Source organism: Echiichthys vipera (assembly GCF_963691815.1).
Source record: "Echiichthys vipera genome assembly, chromosome: 14".
NCBI classification, from domain to species: domain Eukaryota; kingdom Metazoa; phylum Chordata; class Actinopteri; order Perciformes; family Trachinidae; genus Echiichthys; species Echiichthys vipera.
In genome coordinates this window covers 22,220,421-22,240,506 of record NC_139839.1, presented here as the reverse complement: position 1 = coordinate 22,240,506, position 20,086 = coordinate 22,220,421, and the positions used below count along the sequence as shown (strand labels likewise).

At 42.6% G+C, this 20,086-nt stretch overlaps 1 protein-coding gene across 1 annotated transcript in view; it reads left to right on the top strand.

Moving 5' to 3' along the window:
* Window positions 1-19,879, top strand: part of srrm3 (serine/arginine repetitive matrix 3) — a gene marked incomplete at its 5' end in the record, with an annotated part of 36,467 nt that extends 16,588 nt beyond the window's left edge. The window contains 11 exons of the mRNA XM_083926641.1: window positions 1,698-1,799; window positions 2,334-2,414; window positions 2,837-2,905; window positions 5,499-5,534; window positions 5,745-5,795; window positions 6,366-6,473; window positions 8,437-8,599; window positions 16,236-16,531; window positions 16,651-16,902; window positions 17,007-17,132; window positions 19,282-19,879. Of these exons, the coding sequence (XP_083782767.1) occupies window positions 1,698-1,799; window positions 2,334-2,414; window positions 2,837-2,905; window positions 5,499-5,534; window positions 5,745-5,795; window positions 6,366-6,473; window positions 8,437-8,599; window positions 16,236-16,531; window positions 16,651-16,902; window positions 17,007-17,132; window positions 19,282-19,558 (1,561 nt within the window). The 3' untranslated portion in view covers window positions 19,559-19,879. The remainder of the gene's footprint in view (window positions 1-1,697; window positions 1,800-2,333; window positions 2,415-2,836; window positions 2,906-5,498; window positions 5,535-5,744; window positions 5,796-6,365; window positions 6,474-8,436; window positions 8,600-16,235; window positions 16,532-16,650; window positions 16,903-17,006; window positions 17,133-19,281) is intronic.
* Between the last annotated feature and the right edge of the window lie 207 nt (window positions 19,880-20,086).

Sequence of the window (20,086 nt, the reverse complement as noted above, 5' to 3'; positions counted from 1 at the left end):
CAGATACTCTATAACACCACTTTGTCTTTTTTCCACACACATCCCCCTCCTTCTTGATCTGATGTAGAATTTGCTCTGATAGTGTGTCCCATGTGTGTTTGATCTTCTTACTAGAGATGTACAATCCTTTGCTTTGTCAACTTCCTTCTGTGTGTCGCTTCTCTGCATGTCATTACTCCTGCCTGTTTTCATCTTTCTTACTAAATGATGCTGCATGGTTAGTCATCCTAGCTATGTCTCTGTCATAATCAATCGAATCCAAATAACCTCTTCATATGCTTCTATATGCTACTGTACTATATGTCTCAGTGTAAAAAAAAAAATAGAAAGCCCAGAGCATGCCTTGCTGGGCTTGTAAAAATACTGGGACATGACAAGGTTGGAGAGATAGGACCGCATGAGGGGAGAAATAATCAGTGTATTCTTTATCTATTTCTTAAGCCCACCTTGAGCCTGCAAGGTCAGATCTGGTGGATCAGAGGAGGCCACATAAGAGAGAAGGAGGTAGTGTGGCAGGGAGGATTAGGGAGGAGGCTGCTGCCATCTGTCTGTATATAAAACACAGTGTGTGTGAGGAGCGAGTGGGAAGATACGAGTCCCAAAGGCTGAGCTGTTAGAGTGACAGAGTTGCTGATATTCTCACTGCTGGGGTGAGAGAAGATTACAAATGTCCGTGTAAAACCCCAGTCACAAAAAAGTTTAGCATGACCATCACATTTTCAAGTACTTGACTTCTTGTTTGAACCCTTTACACCCAAGTTAGGTGCCAGGTGGCTAGATACATTAATTAGCATGCAGCCGTTGCTCTAGGGACGGCAAGGTTGTTCCACCACTCTGATCCAAACTGAAATATTTCACTAACTATTGGATGGATATCCATGAAACAAACATTCATGGTCCCTAGAGGATGCACCCCACCCACTTTGGGGATCCCCTGACTTTTTCTAGCGCACCAGCAGGTTCACATTTGTGGTTGTCAGTGAAAGGGCTCAACATCTACGGGATGGATTGCCAAAATTTGTGATCCCTTGACCTTTCATGGAGCAGCATCATCTGGTCAAAATCAAATATTTTTTATTGCCGCACCTGTGGTCTGGCTGGACGAGTTAACATTCTGGGACAGGGAAAAAAAACATTCTGGCTTGTTTGCATTTCTTTAAACCAATCACAAATTTCTTGGGCAGCGCCAAGCTCCGAACGGTGCAATGGTGACCTCGGACAATGCCTTACATCTCACACGCTGGATGTTAGGCTTTATACCCACAATGTTAATCCGGTAAGACAGACTAGAGCTAGACCAATCAATTAATATGGCAGATATATAGGCCAATATCAGCTCATTGCAGAAATGTTAGTATTGGTGTATATGTTGGCCAGTAAGTAACAAAAAATTCCAGTACTGAAAAGCAAAACAGTTTGAGATCCTTTAGGGTTGATAGTTCATGCTAACACACTGAACATTGAACTGTCATTGTAAGCATGTAAGCATTCTGATATAAGCATTTAGATCAAAACACTGCCGTGCTTTCATTAACCTCAGAGTTGCTAGAATGGCTGTGGACTCTCTGTCTTGTTACACTTTCACTGTGAAGTCTCGGATGAGAATTGTCTGGAAACGTCTTTTCCCACAGTGACTCATCTTACTCACACACACATACACTGTCCACATTAATGATCCTTGACTCTTGTGCTTTCAGGGTCAACCACCTGCACTTCCAGCCTGAGCAGTATGAAGAGAACCCTGGATTGGTTGGCTATGACTATGGAGACTATGACCATGATTACCACAGTGACAACCGGTAAAGCACCTGAGTAAACGCACATTCTGTATAATGGGGATGTGTTGACCAGCTCTCACCCCTCAAGTGGTGAATTCAATCTGCCTCCCATTATCTCCTTCACATGGCCTCTGGGTGTTGCCTATGATAATAGCTTTAAGCATGAAATTGATCTCAAGATAAAAATGCTCTTCAAATTCAACACTCCCTCCACCCAGCATGCACCTGAAGAGAAACACCTTATTTTATTATGTTTAAACACCATAATGACAATGATCATTGTGATTGTGCTTTCTGAACGTGTCACTTCACAGAAAAGACGAAGTGAGATTTCCTCAAAGCGGTTTCCTGTTTCCATTTTGAGAAATATTGCATGTTATGGCAAAATGAATTGAGGAGATTAGGAAAATAGACACTTATCGACTTTTCACAGGAGCAAATAACTATAATAACTGAAAACGATTGTAACAATCACTTGTAAATTATTTCTGCCTTTCTCACTGCGGATCTCGCTTTCAATATCTCTCCCCCTCTCGTTCTCTCCTTCTGTGGCAGAGTGAAGAGGAAATCGAGCAGCTCTCCATCCCCTCGTCCAAAGAAAAGGAAGAAGAAGAAATCTGGCCGCCGAAGGAGTCGGTGAGTGGAAACAGCTTCCACCGATGAAGTGGTTCGATTTTCCTCCTTTTCCTTCTTTCCTGCCTCGTTGACAGAATAATTACACTGTGGTTTTGTGAAATAGAATTCCAATTATTTTGGTGTGAATATTGCTAATGAGCCATCCGATACTGCAAATGTGGAGATAGGGGGGTGGGTGTAGGGATTCATTAGAAATGGTCCATTGATGCTTAAGTAAAGAAACCTAAAGAACAGAGAGGCAGATGGATGAATAGGGCTGCGGACAAAGAGAGCTGTGCTGCTATAGGATGTCACCTTTACTGACAATGATCCCCCTGAGGTGTACCGTAGTGTGAAAACATGATGAGTGAAAAGCCAGAAGTTGGCATCAATTTGAGGCTGATTTCATAGCATGCACATTCTCCCCTTCTCTCCACCAAAAGGTTTGGCAGCTCCTCACCCACACACAGGGAGAAGAAGAAAAAGAGTGGGAAGAAACACAAGCGAGACAGGTGAGTTTGTACATACTGTGTGTGAGTGTCATCACTGACATGTCATCACAGCACAGGAAGTGATGCTTTGTCAACAGCTGCCTCCTCAGTTATGGATGCATAATATATATAAATAAAAGGAAAAAGTAAAGACTGAAAAAGAATTCAAAGGAAGGATTTGAAAATGAAAGAAGGAAGAAAAATGCAGTAAAAAAAGTAAATGAAGAAAGACAAAAAAAATGAAAGGGAAGGAAAAAAGACTGAAAGACATGAAGAAAAGGGAAGAGAAAGAAGAAAGGAGGAAAGACCAGCAGAAAAATGAAAAGATAAGGGCCAGAGAGGAAAGACTAAAAGATAGGAATAAAAATGAAGTGAAAAGGATAGGAAGAAAATAAGGAACACTAAGAATGAAAAAAGACAGGAAAGGAGAAAAGACATAAATCAAGAAAGAGAAGACTTTCAGTCAAAGTACGGAAGTGAAGAGAGGATAATAAGAAAGAAGGAAGAAGAGCAACAGCTCATCAACAAATACTCGTGGGATGCCCTGGGATATCCTAACGACAATAAGAAATTGTAGAGTGGCCTCCTCCTCCCATTTCTCTCGTCCCGCGCTTGACTTGGGGGAGCGGGGCTCGATGTGTTGCTCTAATAACCCGGTCTGTATGGGGGCACACGACACAAGAAAAATGAGCCTCTCACCAAATTGCTCAGCATCACTGCACCACCCCGCTCTTGTTTCCCACCTCTCATCCATCCACGCACATCCGAGTCCCCCTCGCCCTCTCCCCTACCCCCCCCACCCCCACCAACACCCCACCCCCATCCCCCAAGCCTCACACCAAAGCCGCTCTGCATTGCAGGTGCTGTTGATATATGAATAATGTATACCGTAGATGAAGTGGGGGGGGCAGAATGCAGGGTTCCTCCCCGGAGAGTAGCCATCCTCCTTTTTAAGGTGCACATTAGGAGGAACTTAAAATTCATACGGCTGCTTGTTTGTAATACAACTCACTTTAAAATAATAGGACGCATATGGTTCTCACGTATATTGTACTGCTAAGTCCTTGTAGTAGAAGGTAGGCTGGGGGATTTAGCTGTGATCAGTGTGTGAGAGAAGAGAAGAAGAATGAGCTCTCCAGAAAAACGCCTCATACGCAGTCGTCCTCAGTTGATTCCCTCCAGTGGGGACACACAGGCTGCTACTGGGGCCAGAGCTCTGAGTCACGTATCAGCCACATACATTACGGTGACAGCTTTATTACTCCCCTTTCAGGGAATCAACGCACCCTGTGCCGCCACTGCCTCCCACTCCACTGCATGCTGTAGGTGTGTATAACAGCAGGGGGATGTACTTTAGTGCTTTTCTTGAAAATAGCAGCAATTCTCACAGACCCGACTAATCACCATGGAAACTGCAATGAGGGTGAAAGTGATATGGAGGTTATGTGTCAGTTGAGCACCGAGGACGGAGGAATGGCCGGCCTTCCCATCATTGGTGTATATTCAATACATGGTCAAGGGGGAACTGAATCTCTGTTTATTATTCCTGCTGTATCGCAGGGAGCAGCATCTTCTGAAGCCAGCAATACATAAATAAATAAATAAATGTGGCTTCCACAACCTGCAGGACGCCAACACCTCTGCATGTATGGATTTATACGTGATTCACTCTGGTTACATGCACATCATTAAAAGTGCAGGAATACACACTGAAATATACCATTTAGGGGTTGGCACATGAAAATACATGATTCTCCTGCTGTTCACAGCTTGAACATGTTCATATTCTAAGCCTGTGTGTGTGTGTGTGTGTGTGTGTGTGTGTGTGTGTGTGTGTGTGTGTGTGTGTGTGTGTGTGTGTGTGTGTGTGTGTGTGTGTGTGTGTGTGTGTGTGTGTGTGTGTGTGTGTGTGTGTGTGTGTGTGTGTGTGTGTGCGTGCGTGCGTGCGTGCGTGCGTGCGTGCGTGCGTGCGTGCGTGCGTGCGTGCGTGCGTGCGTGCGTGCGTGCGTGCGTGCGTGTGTGTGTGGTAATATTCCGATGTCACTTATATGTTGAGGCATATTTATTATATGTAAACAAATATGTAGATGAGAATTAATGCCATAGAACTTTCTATTTTCTAGTTGTTATCTAAGTAACAGGAAAAGAACAAACCACTTTAAAGTAGATTTTTTCTGTGCATAGACTAGTGAGTAGAGAGAGAGAGAGAGAGAGAGAGAGAGCTGTCATTGCACAAGGTACAGTACAACAAAATATATCTCATATAATAATAGAATATAAAATATATATATATATTATTGCCTTCAGCATTTGTCAGAAATAATACCTCAAAGTGAGTTTAGTAAGTCTGTGTAAAAGATATACATTAGTTTAGTAGTGAACTACAAAATGAATTGCAGAATATTCTGATAATAGATTAATCAGTTTGCCTATTTTTTTAAATTAAGTCAAATTGATCTGATTGGAGCTTCTTAAATTATTATTTTCTGCTTTCTTTCCTCCTCTATGACTGTAAAAAATAATCAATAGTTACAGTTCTAGATCCTGGTGCACACTGCAGTTGCAGCATATCTCATTTATTCAGTTCATCATTATGATGTTTTTATCTTTATAGATCTGCATCTGGTTCCAAGAAAAAGAGGAGATACAGGTGTGTATTGAACCAGACCGAAAGCTTCATATGATAACGTGCATAACATGTGTAAGGTGTGTGTTATTGTCATTTCTGCCTACTGATTGTTGAAAAGACAATGCATATGGGTGAGTGGTACACTGAGTTTACTTTTTACAAAGGGTGTGAATGTGTGTTTCCCGTGCTCAGTACACACCTTCATTATATCACATATGGCATTTGTTTCAGATCGGGCAGCCCAAAGAACAAACACAAAGACAAGAACAAACAGAAAAAGAGGTGAGCTGTACATACAATCACTCTTATGCCAAGAACATGCTAATGTTGAGCTGAAAAGCCTCTGTTTGCTTTTTCCAGTGTATCCAAGTTTCATATTCATTATCAGTCAAATCTGATGTACATATGCATTGTTTAAGAATAAGCACACTTCTGCACACAGTGAAACAAACAGAACAATACTCTCAGCCCTCAACAAAAGGTCCACTTTGAATCACGTTAAGTCTCGTAAATTTATATTGGTATTTTACAGCCATTATCTCAGGCTCAGACTCTCAGAGAATCTTAATGACTGTAAAGCACAGAGTGCATCTTCTAAGCATTACGTGTCAGTTCAACACGATCTCCATGTCATACATTGCACCCTGTCTTGATTAGAATATATATTGAGAGTGTTTGGCAGTGCATGGACTGTTTTACATATCATGAGATTGACTACTGAGCTCGCTGTGGCATGTGTGTACCTGTGATGTATGTATACATACACATGGCTTTATGTATGTATATGTATGCGTGTGTGTGGTGTGTGTGTGTGTGTGTGTGTGTGTTCGTCGATTGGTTGTCATCCATCAGGTCCCCCGGTGAGACCCCCAGTAGGAGTTCACAGCGTCAAGGCAGCTGTTGTAGCTCCCGTAGCGCCTCCCTGTCCTCCACTAGGAGCACCTCCAAATCTCCAGCCAGGTAGAAACCTCAGCACACACATACACACACACACACACACGTATGAAAACTAACGCTTAGCTTTGTCACACACTGGTGCTGCTCTACTGCCTGACGAGCAGTTGCCCTGGAGACTGTCTCTACCACCTCTTGGGATATATTAGGATACAAATACGGCTCTTATATATAATAACTCACATTAAGCGGCTGTGATATCATCCTTTTCTTGGCTGTAGTGCGTTTTTTTCTGATCCCACTTAACATCTGGTCTTATTTTGTCTGTTAACTGTCAACTGTCTCAGGAACCCCTGGAGGGATTTTCTTCAAATTTGGCACAAATGTCCATTATTTGGAGGTTAAGGTCACTAAATGCAATTTTGGCCATAACTCAAGAATTTCACACAATGATGGATGTAAACTGCAACTTGACTGGTTGGAGGCACACAACCAGAAGGCAGTGATTTTATTTTTCACATGTGCAGTATTCCTCTCTAAGACCTGTACACAGAGTTTGATATGTGAAAGTGGTGTCCTTCCCTAATAAGAGCAGCTCTCAGGTGATCACATGATTAGTTATATGTATGCTAATAACAGCAACAGCCAGTCAGAGACAAGGATCTTCCCTAAATCCCGCATTACTGTTTAGTCTTTTGAAAATAAACAATATGGTATTTGAAAACCTTTGTGATTTTAATCAAAAATAGTTGATCTGAGTGAAATGAATAACAATATGTTATTTTATAATACATAAATAGGAACGAAATAATAGGAAATTGGACAAAATTGAAACAATTGTGCAGACACGATGCACTTTACAGTGTTTGCAAACAAAATCAGTGCATTCATTCATTCATTCATCTTCAACCGCTTATCCCGGGGTCGGGGTCGCGGGGGTGCTGGAGCCAATCCCAGCTGACATCGGGCGTAAGGCGGGGTACACCCTGGACAGGACGCCAGTCTATCACTGGACACATAGAGACGTACAGAGACAGACAACCATTCACACCTACGGGCAATTTTAGACTCATCCATTAACCTAACACATGCATGTCTTTGGACTGTGGGAGGAAACCGGAGTACCCGGAGAAAACCCACGCAGACACAGGGAGAACATGCAAACTCCGCACAGAAAGGCGAACCTGTGACCTTCTTGCTGTGAGGCGACAGTGCTAACCACTACACCACCGTGTAGCTTTAGTCAACTAGTTACACACCGTGGAGTTGCGGATCCGAAGGTGTGGACCAAGGCGATTCTTTTCACCTGTGATGAATGCAAAAAAGAACATGTTCTTCATCATGACCAATGATACTTTGTACAATCATTCCAACATGTTTCAGAAGGTGAATGCTCACCTCTGTCTCTGTACTTCTGTCCTCTATAGGATCTACTCTGAAGCGACCTCTGGTGCTCCCTATTTGAAGTCAAACAGAATTTGATTAATATCTTTTATTATTAATTCCGTAAAGAAGTTACCATGAAGACTTTTACTGGTATCTGTCACTAAAAGTTACAATCTCGAAGAAACCTTGTCTCTTGTGATTTTTCTGGGGAATGTCACCACAGACACAGTTTGTTATGCTGCAAGGGCTTTCAGTGAGCAATAGGCTCATTGGTGATAGATAGTGACTTAGCAGGCATTTAGTTAAATGAAAATCTTCAAAATTATAACTTTAAAGGCTCTGTGTGTAGGATTACTAAAACTTCTCCTGTGTGCAAAGTGTGTAGGAGAACTACAGTCGCCGACGTGAAAACACAAATGGCCTTTCCAGAGCCAGTGTTAGGTTTGTTCGTTCTGGGCTACTGTAGGGAAAAGAACACAACACTTCTCTTTTCCTGATGAATATACACTAAAGAAAACAAACGTATTAATATTAACCTCACTTCCGAAGATTCACTTTCAGATCTAACAGAAGTGACAATATATGAAAAATAATATTGCTTTCCATTTATCTGGTGTGTTGCTGCTTGGCTCTGCTCCTCCAGGCTGAACTCCAAGCACAAGACGGACGGACAAAAGGCTTCTGGCACCTCGATGTCCCCGGGCACCAACACTCCCGCCGCGTGGCACAACGGGGACCACACCCAGCGGAGCCGCAACGGCAAGGCCGGCCGACTCAACCACAGCGAGGGCGAGAAAGGGCACGATGTATGTAATCTCCTCTATTTTGCTCCCACACCCCCACCCTCCCCTCCCACTCCAACGGTATCTACCACAGTCTCTACAAATGACTTTTATCTTGCTCCTTTTGTGTTGGTTGACATGAATTCTCATCTTGTTTGATATTAAAAGATTTTTTTCATTCTGTTATTTCTAGGATGTAGGTCATTATTAATATTATTATTTCTGACGTGTCAAAGACACTCCTGTGCTGTGTAAACTTGCCGCTCCTGCTGCTTTGTTTCTGGCTCTCTTTGACTCCTCTGCCATCTTGTTTTTTTTAGCTTGTTCTTGTTGTTTGCCGGTAACAGAGGGAGGGAGCAAAGAGAAGAAAGGTTCTAGTGTTTCTGTTCAGCACACATCCTCTGAGTCAAAGCACAACACTGGCTTGCTACACATCGCATGGAAATGTGAGCCGCACAGGCACACAATGTTTCCAAATGAATGAGCATGATATGTTGTTTCTTCCGAGTGGGTGCTTGCTAAGGCACAACACACGAAAAAAAGTTGAGCCAGGGAAAGGTATGACTACTTCAGACATCTGCTCCCCCCAAAGGTCCAGGCCTGTGAATAAATATCAAAGAGAAATGAGTCTATCCAGAATGAGAATATCTAAGTTTTACTGTAGATAAAGTCATAATTAGCCAACGTTACAGGAGTCACGAATAGACGTCGGATGGTGCTTTAAAGTGATAACAATCTGCGATTTCTCCTTGAACTTAAAAATCCAATTATTAATGTGAAGACTTGATCCAAGCAAAAAATGAATAGCAAGGAAGGTGCAGCGCTCCATTCCAGGTATCAGCTGAATGGAAGATATAAAATGTCTAAATAGAAACAAATCAAACAAAGAAATAAAATGAAATACAATACAAATTCTTACATATTCATATATCCACTTCATGCGCTTACTGTGTCATGATTAAAAGGAAAAAAGGACAAGGACAATTACATTGTTTTCTGTCTTTAATAACAGAATTAGTTGTTATTCATTGAGACATGGATTTCCCATGCCACATTAAAGTCAAAATGACATGCACATTAATTGCACTTTCTGAACGACTCTCAAGCGGGAGTGAATCCAAAACCCTGCTTCTGTATGGTGCATGGACAGTTAAGCACACACACCCTGCTAAGAGCTTAAGGCTAAGAGAGCTTGTGGAACCCAGCGAACCAGCAGCTCACACTCATCTCTGCAATGGCGGGTGAATGACACCAACCGTTATTTTAAAGAACCTTTTAAACACTACTACAGATACTACAGATTAAGGTAGGGATAAGATTAAAAATGATGCCTCAACCACATTCTTTGGAAACAAACCTTTTGCCAGGTAAAACCAAAACATACATAGAGCAGCATAGACCCGCCACTACTAAATGCAAAGCACTTTATTTCTTTGTTTGATAGTTTTTTAATCATTTTCCAAGCTGCTTCCTTAAACTACATTGTGCAAATAATCCAAATCATGACACAGGGTGGAGCCTCTGAGTACTAAGGGAGTTGCAACTCTGCTCTGACATAAACAGCACCACACACTGTCCGCAATAGACTCCTAAAGCCTAAAGAGTTATAAATCATATGTATATAGGGTTTTTTTTCTACCTGTTCAATTTAGAACTGCTCCTTGCTGGTTGCTCTGAGTCTGAGTTTTAAATCACTTCCTGCTGTTATAGAAACAGCCCTGCTATTCCATACTGTAAATGGATGATCAGAGCTACAGTAGGATGACAGCCATTATGTTGGAGTAAGACTAAAGACACTTAGATGGAAGGGGTTGCTTAAATCTTTCTCTGTTGAATAAGCATCTAAATGGGCAAACACTTCAGAGAACCGATGTCTACTATTTTCTACTCTGGCTTGCATGTGTCTATGAGGTCTTATCTGGTCTCTCTCTCTCTCTCTCTCTCCCTCTGCTTATTTCATTCATTACTGTTTCATTTTTTCCTTATCTATTTAAGTGGTTTTTACCCATGAATAAATGCCCAAATCTTTCTGTCTCGTTTATATAAAAAGCACTCAATTGCTTTGGAACTGGACCAAGTAGGTTAACTGGGTATGTGTAATAGTTTCTTCTTGTCAATACAGTTGTCTTTCTACTCAAGCACATGCTCTGCTCAGTGATAGATCCTCTTCTCCTCCAGGCGTCCAACAGCTCCTGCCACACCACCAGGAGTCAAACACATGCTCCTCTCTACTGCTTTTACGTTACCATCTCGATGTGCATGTTGCCCCTAGGTGGCAGTGTCTCTTCTGTCCCTGGTGTTTTGTTTCTACTCTGCTTAGGCCAGGGGAAAATGGCAAGCGAGGTCTGTTTGGTCATGTATTTTGAGACATTCAGTTGGGGTTTTGTGAAAGCAGAGCTTTATTTGGCTCACATTTTTAAGCAGCATCTTTATAGCATGAGGTGATGTTGCCATCCTCGTTAATCTCCACCAAAAGCTAAACTATTTGTTTCATGATAATCCCCAAACAGAAGTCTTTGCACAGAAGGGTGGTTATGTGTGACAGATCCTGGATCTAACTGAAGTTTGATTTTACTGCAGCAGTTGTGTGGTTCAGCAAATGTTCTGTACAGAAGCTCTTGTTGTCTATCTATCATCTCAGTTTGTGTGCCTGTAGTCGTCCTCTAGCCCCGTTTGGAACTGTCTCATTCACTGCGCGGGGGACACTCCCAGTTGCTTCCCACAGAGAAGTGTAGGGACACAGCTGTGCACCGCTCTTTATTTTCCAAACCAACAAATTAATGCTTTTCTTTGAAGACTCCTCTCTTGAAATACTGAGGATAATTTCATTAAAGCATAAATCTTACCTTTGCACATTTCTGCTCCTTGTGGCCAATAGGGGGAAAACAACCTCAACAACCGCAGTTCCCGAAGGCTAGCAGGCTAGTTTCCATTAGACTTTGTTACTAACTAGCTCTGTTAGGTTATCAATGAAAAAGCACCTAACTCAACTGTCTGTGGTAACAATGAGTAAAACTCTCTTTATAATTATTATTAGAGAAACAAACAATAAGACTTGTAGCAACCCAAGCATCCTTCACAGTATGACTTTATATCTACAACTTTAATCAAATTAAAAAAACAACAGTGTCAGACCCACAGCAATAAACATGCTAACAGATTACCTGGGATTAGCGAGGGTAGTGCTAGCACGACCACCTCCATCAGTCACGTGACCCTCGCACGCAGGTCATTATGGACAGCTGGAGTCTCCTGAGTACTGCCCTATGGCCACATTATGGCTCCGAGCACCAGAATTGATCTATATCTTTTCTGCATATAAGTGCAGAATCTGACACAAAACAGGATGAGATTTTTTGATTATTGGAAGCGCTTTGGTTTCCGTTTATAGGCCGAGTAGTATTGACCAATCATGTTTGAGCGGGCTTTGGTTGCATGCAGGTCAACAGTTTGTGTGGAAAGCAAACGAGGCAGAATGCATTGACCTATATGCAATCTCAGAACCCATCAGCTACCATCTGATGACAGTTTAGTTTTTTAATTTTCTTTTTATTCATTTTTCTGCATTCATATGCAGACATCTGTATAGAGATTAGCTGAAATTCAATTCTCATGTCTCAAGTTATTAATCCGACAGTAAACAATAACTGGTACACAGAAGAGAATCTTGGCCTGGATATCCATTATCAGTTATTCAGATATGCGCTGGCTACACCGGAACACCCAAAATACACGGTTGTTGCCTCCATAGACTAAATTGTCGTCGGACCGATAGCCGTGTACATGTGCTTAACTTCCCTGCCTCTGATAAAGAGCCGTGCACAGCCGCCTCCCCAAGCTTCTCCTTGGGAAGCGTCCAGGACTGTCTGCTACACAGTGAAGGGGACAGTCCCAAACTGGGCTAGTCGTCCTCTTGCTCATTATTAATGGATGTCTTCAAACACTTCAAACACAAGTACTTGGACTCGTGAAAATAACTAGGACAACTCACACATGTGTTAACATGATTGTTATTTTAAAGGGACCCAAGCCATTTTGAATGTAAGCTCCCTGTTGATGCCAACAGTTTAAACAGCAGATTTGACAAAGCTCCTTAAGCTCGCTCTCTCTCTCACCGCACCTGTGTTTATAGTGATAAATAAGTCCAAAAGATGGCCTGGAAGAAAGTCGGGCTGACATCCAAAAGAGTACAGAGTAGAGAAATGCTGCTACTGAAGAAGACCCAGGCCAAAATGTGGCTGGGGTCCCTTTCAAATGTGCTGACTATCTAGTTGTCCATCTTAGCAGTGACTGCCCCTCCAACACTCTTTTACCTCCTCCTCCTCCTCCTCCTCCCCTCCTCCTCTCCTACCTGTTCATCTGTGTCATGTGTGACTCACGTCTTACTCTTGTTGTCCTGCCATTTTTCTTCCCACATATCTTTCACATCTGCCAGCTCTGCATGTCCTCCCTCTCCTCTTCCCCCTCGCTCCCTCCTAGCTCCTCTACTCTACATGGATGTCCACTAATATGACTATGAACTCTATCCGCTTACCTCTACCCCCCCCCCCTCCTTTTGATACAAATATGGCTGCATTTGTACAAGTGAAAAAGACAAAGCAAATCATATAGTTTATAGACTCATCCTTTGTTTCTATTTTTAGTTTTGTTTGAATTCCATCTGGATTTATTTTCTTTTATTTTTCTCCCCTCTATTTTCTTTGTACTTTTTTGGTTTGTTTGTTTCTCCTTAGTCTCTGGACACAATATGTAGCTTTGATACTAAAAGAGGTCATTGTCTTTTTCCCATTTCGCTGCGGAGAACATTCCTTTCTCCTTTTTTCTTTTTTCTTTCTTTCCTTTTTTTTGTTGATATTGCATACGTGTCACTGATTGAAATGGAAGGTAGGTAATGCTTTGCCTACGCACGTGATCTTTATGCAGATGAGAATGTGACAAGCACCCTAGCCTGAGTGACGTCAATGTTTCTCTCTCTCTCTTTCTCTCTCTCTTTCTGTTATTTGCCAATGGTCTTTAACCAAATTGATTTTACTTATCAATTATGATTTGACTCTTAAAAAGATTGGATTACGTAGAGCTCTGGTTTTTCTCTTTCCTCCTTAACTTCATTCTGAAGTCCAGTGTCCCGCTCTATCTTCCAGGTCCATTTCTTCCTCCAGTTTTCTTTTCTTTCTGTTTTGGTAGAATGCATTCCTGTTTGTCCAGCATCTCTCTGTTTGTTGGTGAATTAGTACATTCGTCTTATGATTTCCACCATGTTGATTTCCACGACTGTTTTCTTACAACTGTCATAAGCACCAGTGGTTGTTTGTTTTCTTATTATACCGGTTAGTCGTCTTCTCTCTAGCGGAGAACGGCTCCTATTCCTGCAGGGACCGGTCAGTGCTTTAGTCGTATCCTAGATTAGGAAGCAATTCAGGCAGCACATTGTAATGCATGCGCAAGAGCCAGCTGTATTTGGTTTCATACAAAACGCCTTTACCCTCTTTATATGACCTGCTTACAATGAGCCGTGTATAACTGTGGATCACAGGTTTCAGTCCCCAACTTCCATTGATTCACTTATCAAAGTCCTCTTTTTCTTAAGTACTTAAAATAGAGGTTTGGAATATATGTTATCTCAGCCTGTACCATATGCAGTTAATAGGACAGGCTTGCATTACTCATTACATGTTTTCCTTCCTATGTACAAATCCCCTGAAAAGACCTAAACCAACAATGTGTTAGTCTGTCAGTGCTTTCGGAAGAAGTCCTATTTAAAAGAAGGGAGGATAAGGTCAAAATTATAGTTCATGTAAGTTCGCTAATGCAGACTCTTTGAGCCATTACGTACAGAAAGCTGCAAGTCTGGAGCGCTGTAGCATGAAACAACAAGAGAAAGCTGATCCCTCCTGTTGGGGTTCACTTCAGTTTGATGGGGCTCTATATGTACATGTCTGTTTGCACTAGCTTATTTCTGACACTACGCCACCTATTCATTTCTCCACAGACGATGTGGAGATGTTTCTGTACTACTGTGGTCATGGAAACGCTCTCATTATCCCCATAATGCCCCCTTGAGGATTAATGTTTGAACCTCCATATGTTCAGTAGATACACAGGGACACGCGTCAGTGCGCGCTGATGTGTCTGTTATCACTTTTGGACAACATTAGAGCTCTATGACTCAGAGGAAAAAGATATAAATAAAGCAATCAATTCATTGTTGATTTTGGTCTTTTCGTCGGATTTATTGACAATAAGAAAAAAAAAACACAACATTGCCGCACCTAAAACTTTAACACAGGGGTCATTTCGAAGGCCGCTAGTTTCACGGTAATTGAGTTAATTCATGACTGTCAAAATAGCGTTTCCGAAAGGATTCCATCACATCTTAATGTTTTTGTCAGATTGATGCCATTTTACTAACCTTTCACTGACCAAATGCTTTTCTGGGGTTCTTACTTTAGTCAATTACCCCAAAAGATAACCATAAAATATGGCTTACCATAAAATATGGTTGAACCCAAGACAATCTCAGAACCTAACACCTAACCTAACATGCACTGTTGTTGTGAAGCAACTCCCTGGAACTACATGAGCAGAAAAGTTTGCTATTATGGTAACTGTCAGTGCCCCGTATCACGGAGCAAATGAGCACAAACACTGATTGAACCCAGTAGAAGCTAAGGTAGTAACCTGTCAGGCCGTGAAATAACACCTGCCCTTTGGTAGATACTACATGGAGAGAACATTGGTAACGCAAATACCTTTAACTCTCTCCAGCCTCTCTGATGTTTAGGAAGGTGACTGTGCCCAGAGGATTTACTCTCTGTGTGAGGGATTCCCTGCACACTCTGGGTTTCCTCTTTGCTTTTGAGTTCTTTTCCATTGATTTCCATGCATTGTCTCATGAGTCACTGGCAGGGAAGGGTTTTGTGTCTTTTTCTCTTGCATTTTGTGAATCTAATGATGCACTTATGTTGCCCCACTTTTCCCTTTTCTTCATACCTTACCTACTAAAGGAGGGAATACCACTTTATTGGTAAGTGGATGTTAACCAGAAGGGAGTTAAACAAGAGTAACCATTAAAAAAAACAAAGAAAATGGGTCGCTGTTCACATCTCAGCAATTGTCTACAGGAAAAAAAAATCCAGAAAGAGAAAATTGAGTAGCAGACGATTTGTTTTCTGATTCGATTGATTCAATAATTGTGATCTTTATTTTGTTCCTTCCATTTCTGTGATGTTCCGTCAAGTTGTCTTCTCTTTCTGTTTTGTTTCATTTTTTTAAACCATTACTAAAACAAACTGAAGAAGTCCTCTTTTTCTACTCTACAAAATCTGTAGCTCTGTACTTTCTGCCTTTGCTCTTAAACTTATTTGGTTCACAGTTTTTTTCCCCTCTCTTCCTCTTCCTCCTAGTTTTTTTGTTTGTTTTTGCGATTATGATTTCTTCAACTCATTATGGTTTTGCATGCCAAGTATTGCATGCGCTGCACCATAGAGGACTATCTATAAGCCATATGGAGAAAACCTAGATCTTTTTCTTTTAGATGTTTACCTTCTTTTGGCAAGTACACCGTAGCACTCAATCACCAACCTGAAAACACTCTAATGCTTCTTTTGTCTTTTTCTTTTTTTCTTTTTTTTTCCTTTGTTGGTCATCATTTTTTCTACAGAAGCTCCGTCTGCTGACCTCAAGCTCTGCCAGCATCCAGTCCACTCTGCTGAGAGAGCACAGGCTCCACAGCGCCCCCAGCAGGAGCCAAACTGGGCAGATGTGCGCAGCAGGAGAGGCTGGGAGTGTGGATGGTAGGAACACAGCTGTAGGGAGCTCCGTGACCCAGACGTCAGGGAGGAGAGGGAGCCAGAGAGGCCAGAATAAGACCTCCCACTCCCCCGCTCACAGCAGCGACTCGACCCACTCCCAGCACACCCACGCTCACAGAGGGAGGAACTCTCGTCACCAGAGGAAGTAAGCACAAAGACTTCCATTTGTCTCTCACTGTAGGACTTCATGCACTACATCTTTCCACTGCAGCTTTGCCCTTGGATTATTTCACGTTTGCTGTATTATATTTCCCATTACCTCAGGACAAAAGGTGGACACTCTTCCAAGCGTCACCACCGCTCCAGCCGGGGTCAGGCACACCACCGGAGCCCCTCGGGATCCCCAGGACGTCACACACACACGTCTGGCAGAAAGAAAGAGGAGTCTCGAAACAATCCCAACCTCCGGCAGCGCAGCAGCTCCTGGAGCAGTGGGCGCTCGTCCTCACGCTCCGCATCCAGAGACAGAGGCCAAAGCAAGGCCAAGTCCCCACACAACAGACAGAACAACTCCAGGTGAAAGCTCGTTCTCTGTCTCACTGTTCTTTCAGCCCCTAGTCTGACTGTGATGTGCTGAGCTCTGTGGTTGCCGTTCTGATGGTGTTCTGTGTGTCGTGCAGAGAGAAGGACAGCCCAAACCGCTCCGACACCGACAGCCGAGCTCGCCGCCGCTCACGCAGCTACTCGCCCATTCGCAAAAGGAGAAGAGATTCACCCAGCTTCATGGAGGCTCGCAGGATCACCAGGTAACACAGTTGTCAAGCATCAGAGGATGTTATTTAAGATTTTCATCAGATCATACGTGTATTTACAACTATACACAGTGTATTTCATGTGTGGGCTCTCTTCCAGCAGTAATACGGCTCCTATGAGATGGTTTGTTTGTGATGAATCAAATTTTCAGCTTTCACACGTCTGGAATTAACAGCACTTTAACGTGGCACACTTTTGCCGGAGGTACGTTAAACTCTGCAGTTAAAACATTTCCCATTACTGCACTGCAGTCATGCTGGAACAAACACGGCTCTGCTACAGCTGCAAAGTACAACAATGACAAGCAAAAGAAATAAAATTAGGGTATTTGTTCCCACTCTAACTCACGAATGAGACTCGCAATTTTAAGAAGCACATCTGGATCCATTACATCCTTTGTGAAGAGAGAAAATACACACACAAAAATGCCCCCGAGGGTTTTTTACCCTGAAAACATGCAGAGAAAGTGCTTTTTCAGCCCTGAATAGTGCCTGCAGCCTCCAGGAGGTAGTTTGTGCTGCTCTTCAACTGTATTGTGTTTTACTTGCAGGTGTTTTTATCCATTTATATCAATAAGGGTAGGCTAAAATAACAGAGCCACCCCTCTGCATGATGCAATACAATTCAACAGCACCACAAACAACATCCTCCAAAATGGCCATACAGTTGAATCAATACCTCTAAAATAGTTTCAACAAAACTGGAATATTGGAACCTTCATGGAGGTGGGCATTCATGTGGGACTCATTTATTAGACTGCTTTTTTTTCAGCTGTACCTAATAAACTGGCAACTGTGTGTGCGCAACAAGGACATAAAATCGATGCAGAAATGAAGTATGATCGTAAAGGCTAAGAGAAATCTGTTTGGATTTATTTAGCTTATTCGATCTCTTTATTGTTTTGATGCACTGATTTGTTTGTCTGGTATCATTTATTGTCCCATTAAAGATGAATCAATGAATTGGTTGATTTGCGAGACTCCTCCTAACTGAAAGCAGATTTGTATCCTCTACTAATGAAAATATGTGTGAATTACAGTTAATATATCTCAGACTGGAGTCTTCAATTCTTTTAACAGAAATCCTTTGATAAAGTCTCATTTATCATTTGATCTTTTCGCATAGAAACTTCTTTGGGTTTGTTGCACTTGACATGTAGTTTGCAGTCATTTGTTAGAACATAAAGGGAAAGCTCCCACATCCCTGTGAAAAGTGTTTCTGTGGTGTAAAAAAAAAGGCTGTGTTGTGCCCCTTCTACCCTAACACAGACATGGTGAAATGCGTCATCTATCAATCCCGTCCTAAAGGTCCTGCCGCCCAGACAACGGGATGCTGCTGAACTATGCTGCTACAGGCTAGTTACCCTGGTAACAGTTGCTGTGCAGCGGGATCCGACTAGTCTGACTCCCGAAGCTCGGCTGAACAGCAAACCATCAGTGCTCCCCTGAGTAAACCTGACCTCCTCCTGTTTTTTCTCTGTCCTCTTTCTGCTCTTTCATCTCGGAAACTCACACCAACTCTAAAGCTGCACCCCTTTGGGGTTATGCACTAATGTTGTAACTGAGGGATACAGAGATTTAAGTGCTATCAAGGTCTCTTTAGGTGGATATCATCCGGTTGCACAGGTTGTGGATTCCCTTGACAGATATAGGAGACAATAGCTGAGGCTGAGTTATCTGCATGCCGCTGAAATGACAAGGTGAAACACACCTTGTAGCAGCAGGGATACCTTGATAGCGTTTATCTCTCCCTGCACTGTCGATTTCTCTGGGTGTTGGCCTCCACTGAGAAGATGGGTTCTTTTGGGAACTAACAGCTTATTACCTTACAGGAGGCACTTCCAGGGTGCCTATTAACATGCAACACAATCTAAGCTTAAGCTCAAACTAACGACACGCATTTCTCTGCTGTGTGTGTGCGCGTGTGTGTTTGAACAGCTTGGACTTTTTTCTTAACCCATATAACTGCTCTCTTTCAGATCCTGTACTGATCATAAGTCTACCACTAAAACCAAACTTAATCTTGTCTTTATACATCACGTTTAACATCAGTGTCAGACAAAAGCCTGACTACTACACTAACTCGTCCAACTTGTCTCGCGTAACCGTTAACACTCCATCCTCCACCCTTTCCTCTCCCCAGTGCTAGGAAGCGGCCGATCCCGTACTACCGGCCCAGTCCTTCGTCGTCCAGCTACGACAGCAGCCCGTCGCGGTCCAGCCGCAGCCGTAGCCGCAGCCACAGCAGCAGTTACAGCCGCAGCAGAAGCCACAGCCGGAGCCACAATCGGAGCCACAGCAGGAGCCGGAGCTGGAGTCGGAGCCGCAGCCAGAGCCGGAGCTGGAGTCGCAGCAAGAGCCGCTCCCGCAGCCACCACAGTTACTACAGCCGCAGCAGCTACGACAGCCCCGGCTTCTGAGCGCAACTCACAGCACAGAAGGGAAACAGAAACAAACAGAGGAGAAGTGCTGTTAAATTTACTGTGCTCTGCTTCAGTCATGATGTATCTTTAACAAGCCCTCCACAGTGCCCGCCCCGCACTGCTGTCCAGTTCAGGGCACAAACTCCTCGACCCTAGACCATCATCTCTCTCTAAGACAGAACCTGGATCGAAGAGGAGAAATGCATTTTGATATAGCACATCACTATGAAATTGGCTGCCACTGTTCACGTCTTCACATAAACAAGGTATTAAATGTCAAAACATGTCAAAAATGAATTTGGTAGAGCCCAAAGAACAAATCTCTCTGTATGTTAGCACTTTTCTTTCTCTTCTTCCACAACACAACCAAAAATGAATTCATTAAAAAGTATATAAACTATATAAATATATATATATCCTAACAATAGGAGTTGAGTTAGAAGACAAAAAGAGGACACAACAACGGCTTACTGTACATTTCAGAAAATCCGACTTTGTTTTCCCTCGTCAACATGTCCTCATCCC